This window comes from Onychostruthus taczanowskii, unplaced genomic scaffold, assembly GCF_017590055.1.
Source record: "Onychostruthus taczanowskii isolate IOZ18803 unplaced genomic scaffold, ASM1759005v1 scaffold54, whole genome shotgun sequence".
Taxonomy (NCBI): domain Eukaryota; kingdom Metazoa; phylum Chordata; class Aves; order Passeriformes; family Passeridae; genus Onychostruthus; species Onychostruthus taczanowskii.
Window position 1 is genome coordinate 1214915 of NW_024503013.1, and position 11870 is coordinate 1226784.

The following is an 11870-nucleotide window of genomic DNA, read 5'->3' on the forward strand; positions in this document are numbered from 1 at the left end:
TTCTTGAAGTGAGGGGCCCAGACCTGGACACAGAACTCAAGGTGCTGCCTCACAAGTGCTTTTATGGATACAGGCCCAGATTCAGACTCATTAAGCTTTATGACAACTGACTAACCACAGTTTCCTGAGCAGGAAACACAGCAGAGCACATTGGTAGTGTCCTGGAAGTGTAAAAAGAAGAGAGAGCACCACAAGCTCAACATGCTTGTGTTTGAGCATCCATCCTGTGCTGGCTGACCCTCCATGGACCATGAGCTCAGACACACAAACTGCTGACTGCAACTGCCAAGTGTGCCCCGAGGAAGGACCAACACCCAGCAGGACCCCATCAACAGAATTCCCCTATGAGAAAGAGCTTGGAAGGACTGGAGGGCAAGAGACAAGGTAAATGAAAGCAGGAGCAGTGTCACAAAAGCGCCAGGCACGGTTTTGTTTTTGTTTGTCAGTGGATGGCAGTCGGGAAGAAAAGGGGTAGCTGGGTTTTATTAAAAGGTTTGGGGTTCTTACAATGTGTAAAGGTGTTTATGGTTGTGGGGATCCATTTGCAATGTTTAGTTGACTTCAGCAACTTCAGGCATAAAACTTGAAAGAAAGAGATGTGATCAAATGCAAAGCATTCACAGAAGAGCAAAAACAATTTCAAGATTACATCATGTCTCCCCTCTGTTAGATAGAGGGGAGAGAGGATAAAAATATTTAAAAATATAAAAGGTGTCCACAAATAGACAAGAATAAATTACATATAGCTAGAACACGAAAAAAAAGAACTTACAATATCAGTAAGAAATCTGAAGCTTCTATAAAGAAGCAGCTGTCTAACAGATAAAGAAAGCATTGGAAGTGACTACTGAGGAAGCTGTAGAAATGTCAATGTCAGGCATTTTTTGGAACAAAAATCAGGATTCATTTAGATACAGTGGATTCTGTGAATAGAAGGGACTAAACAAGAACCAAAAAAAAAATTTCCAGTTATGCGAAAAGGATAAAATATGCCCAGGAGTTTGGAGAGAAAAAAAAAGGAAGTCAGCAGAAAGCCTAGCAAAAAAAATATTTCTGGGACAACTGGCTCCTATACCATTTTATGCCTTATTTTCCATCATTTCCACAATTAATTTTTAAACTCAACAAGTCAGAAGGAACTTTCACAAGAGCTGAATTTAGTTCACCTTGCTCACTGCCCCTTTTAACCAAAAGCTTTATAGGAAATAAAAGTGAGGGAAAATTAATCTAAACCCATAACTGCTTTCATATGGCAGCATTACTCACTTGTTTCACGTTTTCTGCCAAGAACACAACATAAACGCCACAAAATCCCAGCTGTGTTATCACTAGGAAAAAGTCCACAATATACCTGAGGAAGAAAAAGCAAAACATACATTATATTTAAGATCCAAACAATTATCCCATTGCTACCTAATATTACTGCTCCTTTTTAGAGTAGTCAAATGCTAGACTCAAATGCCACATCAATCTCACAAGCAGTGCAGTGCAGGTTCCTCCTCTGTCAAAACAGGGTGGTGATCACTGAAAGAACACTGTGGCTCAGACTGTTTTTGGAAAAAGTGATACACAATGGTGGCCTGAAGACAGACTGTAATGAAATTCTGCTAGAGTCAAGAACAGAGCAGAGATCTGTCCCAGAGAATGGATTTGTGGCAGCACAGAGTCTCTGGAGACCCCATTTGAGGCTTGTAACTCTTTGGTGCAATAAAAAATTATATATCGGAATATTAAAAAGATCTATCAGAATTATATATAATCATATATCAGAACAAACCAATTTTCCCTCTAACTGAGCTCTGCTCCATCCCTGTGAAGTCATCACAATACATCCTAAAACACCAGCCCACTAGCAAGATGCTGTATCCTTGAAAGTAACAGGAATATAAAAAATTCTTCCACAAGTGAGGTAAAAACCATTTTAAATTAAGGCTGAGCAACATGTGTGTTTCAGATTCACAATTTCACTACTGTGCAGTCACACCATAAACTCTACAAACAGCAACAGATGGCAAAGAAAAAAAATGTGCTTTTTTTGTAAAAGAGGGATAAAATATTTAACAGACACAACAAGCCATTTATATCGTCATCTCATTCTTGCAAAAACAGTAAATATTTCTTCATTATTTGTATGTTGTATTTAAACAGGAACCAAAGAATTGTTTTGCTACCTCTCAGAATACATACATTAAAGTAATTATCACTTGCAGTGTCAACCTGCAATGCAGAGAAATGTTGGGAAAAGAGTATGAAAACTTAAACTACTTCACTGCATTAGACAACACAGAATGCATTTCTGGTTATAACACATTTCTTCATATATTACTAAACAGAATTCATTTTCTTCAGAGCTCTTGTAAAACTGAAAATTGATATACCTAATAAAGTCAGACATCCTCCCATCTCACTATTACCAGCTGGCAGGAGGAAATAACAAATAACACTGCATAAGAGCATTTTTAAGAAAGGTAAAATCTTAGTAAAATAGACATCTCCTAATCATTCCAAGTGTAGCCATTAACTTTTAAAAATTAATTTACTCAATTAAATTCTAGTTGAAACTTACCGGCCCCAAGAAGCTCGTTTCTGAAGAGCAGTCAGGGGCCCCACTTCCATTGCACAGCTGACTGTATCACTATATCCCAGGGAGGACTTCTTCATCCTGAAAGAAAAAAGTGAAGAAATAACAGAGTTACCAGAAACTATGATGACCCAGAACCCTACTTTGACAATACTGTCGGTCTTCCATGATTATAACAGGTTGTCACCTGTGGTACCACACTGCTGCTGAATTTCAGAGGTATGGTTTGGGCTCCTTTACTGCAGGAAGGGCTATTTGACACTCTGCAACAGGAGAAACGCAGTGTTGCTTCCCCCCAGTTCAACAGTATTAAATGTGTTTCTTAAAAAACAGGGGTCTTTTCTGATAAGCTACTCCAAAATCATATTCTTATTATACGAGCTTAAGAAATTAATTTCAAATCTAAAAGTCACAAAGAACTTAAACAGAATTCAAGTCTTGTTGCATAAACAGTTAATCACAATTGATTCAATGATGCCATTTCAGTCATCAACTTTAAAGACCATTCAAAACTACACAGGAAAAATTCAGGAATGACAGGGCCCGTTCATAGTACAATATCATATTAATCTGGTAAAATAGATTTTCCAGCTACAGGGACATGAATAGTTTTGTGATTCTACTCAGTTCAAAAGTTCATTGCATTCTGAAACATGAGACCCTCCCACTGTTTCTCTTTAACACTTGACAGTACAATAAAAATGTTTAATGAAAGTCACTATTAATCAAAATACTGTGTCAGTCAAATCTGAGTAACTGCTTGCCCACAGTACTGCACGTTTCACTTGGAGGAATATTTATCTGCTCAACAGCATCATTTTAACACATTCCTTCAGCACTACAAATTCAAAGAATCAAGCTGCCCCAATTCAGAGCATAGCTATCATTACTAGGCACACACTAAAAATTTGAGAAGATTCTAAACTGACAGAAGAAACTGCTACAGCACCAGAGTATTTTTTAGACCAAAAATCACAAAAAAAAGAGGAATTAAAAAAAATTACTTCAAACTCAGCAACTGAATAAGTAGTTCCACATTTACCTCTGACAGAGAGAGTGGCTGCAACGTACCAAGATGTGCATACAGTGAACAGATATAACTCCTATCAACACAAGGCTGATTGGTCCAACCTGGTATGGAAAAAAAAAGGGATGACACAGCAGATACAAAAATTTTGGCAATGACAAATAAGAAGCATTGAGTTTTTCAGGACATATATCTGTAAATTATTCTAGATTATTTTTCTAGTCTATGACAAAAGAATTCTTACCACAATGCCAGCATTTTTTATTGCAAGAGGAAGACCAAGAAGCCCAGTTCCAATGTTCCCCTTGAGGAGGTGAGTCAGTGTTTGCACAAACCTGAGGATAAAATGTCACATTAGAAGTACACATGGATGGGGTAGAGGGCAAAAACAAAACCTCACCTTTTCTCTATAATAAAATGGTAAGTTTCAAGTTAAAATTTACATTGGTCCAGCTATTTTAAAGGAAGTGCAACACATTCAAATAATGTTTTTATTCATCCTTACACATGAGCACCCTCCAACAGAACACACAAGTCTGATCTTCAGTTCTTTACTCCAGCTTGTGAGATGTTAATTTCGCAGCAGTTTCATAGTTTTTTTGCCTCAGAGTCAAAATTACTAAGTTTTATCAATGTTATTTTAAAACCTATAACATTCAAAACAATCATCAGCTGCAAATCACAATTCTGTCAGCCAAAGCTTTATCCAAAGGGAAAAAGCCCCAAAACATTTACAAGCTTTTCTAATTAAACTTTTAAAACAGATATATCTCCAAAGTCTCTTAAAATCTTTTTTAAACAGTGCATGGACTTTGAGCAGCCGAATCACTTTACAAATAGGAACCTTGAAATATTTTACAGCCAGTACATTGTCAGCTTCAAAAGAAGTGAAAACCTACACAAAATGGGCTGCTTTTTGAGAGAATTATGCAAAGTCCTTATGTATAACCCCAAAATTGCTCTGCACGTGCAAGGAGACCCTTTCAGAGTTCAGAGAACTGCTCATAAGAAACAAGCCATAGGCAAGAAATCTGAACAAGCTGGTGCTTAAGATTAACACATACGTAATGCCTTCTTCATTATCAAGTTGGTAGTGCGCCTTAACTGGCAGGAAAGTATTTTCATGCTCTTCATCTGAGATGCCATCTGAGTCTTCTTCATCAATTAAAGGCTTCATTACTTCCATGCCTGTACAACAGAGTTAACAGTACATTAGCATTATAAAGAAGCTTACAGTTCTGAAGTAAGACATTATTCAAACTTCCCATACGACCAGGTTTTAACATGTTCCTAAATACAAAGATTATTTTCGCACAGGATATTTTCTCTCTTTAAAGTGGCACACCATCTGATTATTATTATTATTATGGCCAAACATTACTGTTTTTCATTAAGAAAAGCAAATTTCTATTATGAAAATGTCACTGGTTTGAATCACTTTGCAAGTTAAGGCAACATAAAGCAAAACAGAAAAGTCACCCATCATTAGAAAAGGGTGAGATTTGTCTTAACCACTGGTAGCTACCTCAGAATTAAACACTAAGTCTGCACTCAGAGAGGCAAGACAGATACCACAGAAAGTATCTCCAATCATTGAAGAAAAAAACAAAATACAGGAATCAGGTCACATGCTTTGAAAGCTGCAATTTCATGAACCTTTTAAACGAGCATAAAATTCCAGCTAAGTAACAGCACCAAGTAACAGCAAGCAGTCAGTAGTGAACAAAATTGCCTTTCAGGCAAAACTAACATCTTATACCAGTTTAATGTTGAGGAAATTATAACCATTTTAAATTACTATAGTTAAGCAAAGCAAATCCTGCCAAGAGCAAAAAGATTATTTACCCTACACTTGCCTACCACAGTATCCATTCATAAAACATGTTGAGTAAGTTTCCCCCTCAGCTCTTGAGTCCCCTGCTGGGAACATCTGATGCTCACAAAGACCTGCATACTCTAGTTCTGGAGTAAAAGTTTGCCTCCTCAGTGATGAGAGGAAGCAGGAAGTCTCACCCAGTGAGCAATTGATTAGGGTGATTTTTATTCTTTGTATTGATTTTCATTCTTTGTAGTATTGATTGTAAACTAACAATCTGAAGGAACAAGGCAAACTACAAGCATGCAAGTCTGTGACCACATGAAAATCAACAACATATAAAAGAAATAATACTTAAGTTAATTTTCCAGTTTTGTCTCTATCACATTTTGTAGGATGCTTTCCATAATGCTAAACAATAATGACAACATGCAGGAAGTCAGGCTCTTATTTAGCAGTAGCAGAGGACCAGCATGACCCACAGGCCCAACAGCTTTGGTGCGTATCAGCCACTGCTCAGTCAACGGAGGAAAATAAAATTTTCTTATTTCATTGCAACCTGAGACTGGAACATTTGGTATACATATAGATCTACACTGTTTACCATGCAGCCAGATGACCCACAGAAAACTCTGAACTTTATTTAGACATCCCATTTTACTTTCTCTCCCAACTTCCTGACCCATCTTCAGATCACCAAGTTAGTCCTTTAAGAATAGATTCAGATATACTGAAGCATTCCCCTCATCTTTCAAGTAATTAATTTTTTCCCAACACAAGCTATTTTTCTTCTGAAAAGTCATGTCTCCATGCTTAAAGCCATCTAGTCATCTCATCTAGGAATACTGCTATCACTGTCCCACTGCCCCATTCACCCACTTTCTACGAAATGGCTTAAATTAGACTCAAGAATATCCATTTCCAATATGCACAGTAAGGCTGGGAGTTTACTGTTCCTATTCTAATGTAATAATGCATTTGAGAATAAATTCCATTAGAAATTTTAAAACACAGGCTACAGCAACATCATCAATTCACATAATATAACTATACAGGTTCCTCTGAAATACTGCATTATATAAAACATTCCAAGAATGCTATCTGGTCTCTATCCTAGCCATAAAAATGCTACTGAATTGCTTCTTTTCCTCACCATTCCTCCTTCATCCCATGACTGCTGTACAGTTTTGGCCTAAATACGTGAACCCATTAACAGTAGTGGTACTGAGATATGGGAGGTTCGGATCACTCGACTTTCTAAGCATGAGTTTTCATTTGATAATCGATCTCTACTGTTGGAATACTGCAGCTGTGTCCCACAGTCCATACCCACAGCGACATCCAGGTTTGTGTAACACCCACATTTAATGGGTCCAAACTTGTAGTCTACAGCACATGAGATGAAAAAGCTTGAGTTTTTCATACTTGGATCTAGCTTGAAATTAATTATTCTGGAACATCCACAGTCACTGCCAGAAAACTGACACTGAATACCCCCACATTTACTTTGATTCCTTCCTACAAAGGTCCAGTATGTGCAATTTAAATAAAATCTCAAACTGCAGCACCAGAACAGCACATGCATGTCATACCTGAAGACAGAGATGAAGTTGTCTTACTGCTCTCACAAAGCACATGGTACAGAGCACACCTCAGCCAACATAAGGTCCATGCTCTACCAAACTGTCCTGGCTGCACCCAAACACACTATGAATAATCCAACCCACTGCACAGACATGGAACTCCCTGAAAATTTTGCATTATCATCATTCAGCACAACTAAAAATAAGGAAATTCATTTCTGCACACCCTTTTGTTTTCACTTAGACAAAGCACCAGCCAATTTTCAGCCCTGTCCTTCCATCACCCAATATGAATTTCTTTTTTCCTTGTTCCACCACTAAAATCTTTTCAGCTCAAATGCTGTCTTCTGATTGTCTTTAACAGTTAATTAAACTGGCATTGTTTCTACTTTCTTCTGTGAACACCCATGCAAGCAGGGTGCCAAAAAGCTCTGCAGGTACTGCTACTATCAACCAAGGCAACACAGATTCCATTTCATCTTCTCCCAGCATTATCACTGCAATGGTGAAACTAATTCCTTAAGCCACTGGAGAGATTCATTACAGCCACGCATCACACTATAATCATGCATAAATGTCAACACTGTATCCTCAAAGACTCAAATTTCAATCATTAACTGGCCCCGAGCAACACACAGAGATTAAAACCCTAGTGTTAAAATTGTTACAACTACTATTCCCAATTTTGTGTCTTTACATGTACTTCTCTATCCCCTAGAATTTGCCAGCATCTTGCCAACACTTATGGACATACTGCCAAGAAAGCTATGAACTGTTACTAAATTTACTTAATTCTCAAGCTTTTCGAGTACACTGAAGAAATCCTCTGGTTCAAAAGTCCACCAAATAAATTAATTTTCACCAAGAACTTTCGTTAATTTTTCTATTTCAAGCAATTAACTCTTCCAAATTTAACTGAACCACTCAGCACCACAGGGGATAAAACTGATCTCCATCATTTTCATTTTATGGAAGAAACAGTGACAAAAGCAGTTTGCCAGGCAGGCATAGCAAGCTAAAAGAGATATTAAAAATAAAAGCCAAGTACAATCATCTAATGTTCCTTTGGAGAAGGTCACGCCCCAGACAAATTCATGTCTAAAACCCCTTTTCCAAATCCAGTTTTAGTACTATGGTCTGGTTTTCATTTGCTTGGGGTTTTTTTTTCCCTTCAGGTTTTTGAAGTCAGTATCAGCAAATGGAATGAACTGGATTTGACATGCAAGCATATAAAGATTTGGGGGACAGGACATAGCATACCATTTTTACATCAGCTGGTTTTACTCATTTACTCAACACACAGGTCTTGTTGGAGCAACACTTCACACGTATATTAAGTGCTCAGCAAAAAGCAGTAGGCAGAGGAGGTCTTGCACATACTTCACTGCTCAGTCAGCCTCTACACAAGAACATGCCCACAGGGCCAGAAACACTGCCCAAGATTCACAAACTGTGAACTGTATTTATTAAACTGAGTGGGTGATCCAATGCCACTGTAATTGGGATAAAGATTCAATTTAGCAAGCAGCTGTTTTGACTGCTCCATAAAAGAGAAAATCAGCACCGCATCATCTTTACACTAGCCTAAAATGCAGGTTTATGCTAATATTTTCCCACAGGGTATGAAAAGTCATATTCATGATCCTGGGGCATACCCAGAGCTTCTGTCACCAGGGCTAGCTGCTCTTATGGGACAAAGTTAGTGACTGAATTATGAACAAGCAGACACATTCAAGGAGTCTTCAGTGCACTGTTAACACAGAAGAAACATTTATATCTGGCAGCAGGCACACCTGTGACAACAGGAGAGGCTCAGTGTTCCCAGCAACTGCATTCAGTTGCCAGATGATCCATGCATTACCTCTGCGCTGAGGAGAAGGCTTTCAATTCAGCATTCAGAACCAGGGCACTCAAGATAAATTTAATTACAAAGAAAACATTGTGACTAATTATTTTCAAAGTAATGCTCAGTTACTCCCTCAACCACAGAAGGAAATAGCTGTTCAGATATTTAGGTACTTTAGCCTACAAATAACCCTCCCAACACTTTTCCAGAAGAAATCTAACTGTACAGTACAGCTTTGTCCACAAAGCACACGTGATCAGATAAGTCACATGCTCCCACCACCTCCAAAGAAATTACAGAGCAAGACAAAGTGACTATGAATGGCACTACCAGAGGCACGCTAGCCCAGATGGATAAACCTTTGTAAATTTTCCTAGCTCAAAGGGGAAGTAACATAACCCCATTAAACCATACACAAGCCAGCTCCTTTTTTACTTTCCACTACAGCTACTCCTGTTGAATATGAGACATAAAAACAAACAAAGAAAACGCTCAAAAGAAAATATATTATTCAGTTTGAAAATTGAAAAGGAAAATCTCATCTGGTTTAAAAATTATTACTAAATACTAATAATTACATTTTCTAAAATAGTAAAAGTGAGCATCAGCTTTTGTTGTGTTTGTCAAGAACTCCAAGCTATGTTTCGTGCACTTATTTGCATCCCTTTTTATTTCTCTTTGGAAAATAAATCTCGGATCATTTATTTGTCTCCATTACAGACTGCAACTTAATAAAGTAGATTTATTCAGATTTGTGGTAGACTGTATTAATCTTGAGAATGGTTATTTTTAAGCAAATGTTGAAAGTCAACAACACCTCACAATAAGCAGGAGGAACTGTTTGCTTTTGCGTCATAACTGTCGGATCCAGAAGGCTCATAAAATGGGCACACTTGCAGTGATTAAACCAAATGCACACAGGTCTGCATAGCTATTGCACACTTACAGAGGAGCAATTTTACCCCAAACCACAATGGGTCATTTCTCTGGACAGACACTGGTCTTAAATAATGCACTATCCTATCTAGACCAAGCCACGCATATCTACAATTAATATGCTCTTAAATGACAATGCATTGGCAAGACTTCAGCTTTATTAAGTATTCAATAGCACTGAACCATGCAAAAGATTTTGGAATTCATATTAGGTGTGGAACTGCACTTATAAACAGTTAATACCACAGAAAATCCAGTTTCTATGGGTTCTGACAGGAAAAACTGTCCAAGGTGTGAACTTCTGGGGGAAAGAAAAGCTCTAAAATTTCTTTCAGTAACGTTTACTCCAAAGTAACAATCTCTTGATGCAAAGATGGATCAGCCTTGGGGACAACAAAATTTTAAGCACGTCTTCCAAGACCTATCATTGCCACTGGACAGGATAAAATCTGCAGATTACAGTGGAACTGTAATCCTCAGATTCCCTCAGCACTGGGAACAACGATGACTGGGGGACTGAAGCATCTTTCTTCTGAAGAAAGGCTGAGGGAGCTGGGCTTGTCCAGCCCCAAGAAGAGGCAGCATAGAGGAGACCCCACCAATACAGGTAAGTATTTAAAGAGGATGGAGGCTCAGTGGTGCCAACCACCAGCACACGAGTCAATGGGCAGAAACTGATGCACAGGAAGATCCCGCTGAACACAAGGAAGAGTTTCTTTATAGCGTGGGTGACTGTGTCCCAGAGAGTCTGTGGATTGTTCCTCTCTAGAAACACTCAAAAACCATTCAGATGTAGTCCTGTGCCAGGAGCTGTAGAACAGCCCTGCTTGAGCAGGGAGGCTGGACCACATGAACCCACTGTGGTCCCTTCCACCCTGACCCACCCTGTGATTCTGGAAACACAGTTCTGGGATGAGATTTTCCATGTGTCCAGCCCAGCCACAACTGCACTTTATAACTAAACCTACTACGTGCTAACTCGTCCACCCATGGGCAGAAAAACTAAGAGATGAACATCTACGTAGAAAGACTAATATGCTGTAAACGCGATAAATACAATACCGCTAACATAGGAACACACATACACCCCGGGAAAGCCCAACCCAGTCTTCCATGGCAGATAAATGCATCTCCTAGCGATGCAAAGAGAACCTATTTCCTCCTACGGAGCTCGTGACTTCACCAAGAAACCGAGCGCCAGCCAGGTGCGACTGAAGCCCCGGGGGAGGGGCCCCTGCCGCCCCGCAGAGCCCCCGGCTGCGCTGCCCTCAGCCCGCCCGGCCCCGCTGCCCCGGCCACCCAGCCCCCGCCGCCGCCTCCGCGGCCCCGGCGAGGCGGAGACACCGCAGCACAGCGCCCACCCCCACTCCAGGTGGGATGGTTCATCCCGCTCGCCTTGGTGCGCCGAGCGCCGCAGCGCATCCCCGCTGGGCCGAACCATCTCTCCTGAAGCGGAGGGGGGGTAGAGACCGGCCGGCCGGTCCCGGTGCTCACGCCCCCTCCTCCCCGCCCCGCAGCCAGCCGCCATCCCGCCGCCGCCGAGCAGCACGGCTCGGGTCGCCTCACCCAGCTCCTCCCTGCCCGCGCCGGCCATCGCCACACCGGGCTCCGCTCGCCCTTCCGCCGATGTGGAGCCGGCCGGCGCGGCGCATGCGCCCGGCGGGCGCGAACCATGGAGGGCGGCGGGCAGGCGGGCCCTGCGCGGGCTTCGGGAGGCGGTGCCGGCTCCTGCTGCGGGCCCGCCGCCTTCCTCGACGTCCTGCCCCGGCAGCGGCCCCGCGGGAGCTCCCGCCCATAGAATCCTGGAGTATGTCAACTTGGAAGGGACCCATAAGGATCTTCAACGCCCTGCTGCACGTAGGAGCACGCAAAGCTAAAGCGCGTGACTCAGAGCACTGTGCAGACGCTCCTTAACCATGACATCGTTGTCATCCTTAGGGATGCTCCAGACTTTGCTGCGGCCCCAGCTGTGGTGGCCCCATAAAGCCGTGCCCCTCGGCAGGGCTGGGGAGCCCGGCTTTGGATGGGGCACTGCAAGCCCTGAGCCGTAACTAATCGGCAAAGACTGCAAACAGGGATGG

The 11870-nt window shown here is 41.1% G+C and overlaps 1 protein-coding gene across 1 annotated transcript in view; it reads right to left on the reverse strand.

The window, feature by feature from the left end:
• SLC36A4 (solute carrier family 36 member 4) overlaps nt 1-11463 on the reverse strand; it is an 83811-nt gene extending 72348 nt beyond the window's left edge. Inside the window, 7 exon segments of the mRNA XM_041417052.1 lie at nt 1267-1351; nt 2567-2662; nt 3624-3712; nt 3853-3943; nt 4673-4796; nt 11356-11439; nt 11442-11463. Coding sequence (XP_041272986.1) covers nt 1267-1351; nt 2567-2662; nt 3624-3712; nt 3853-3943; nt 4673-4796; nt 11356-11439; nt 11442-11463 — 591 coding nt within the window.
• Between the last annotated feature and the right edge of the window lie 407 nt (nt 11464-11870).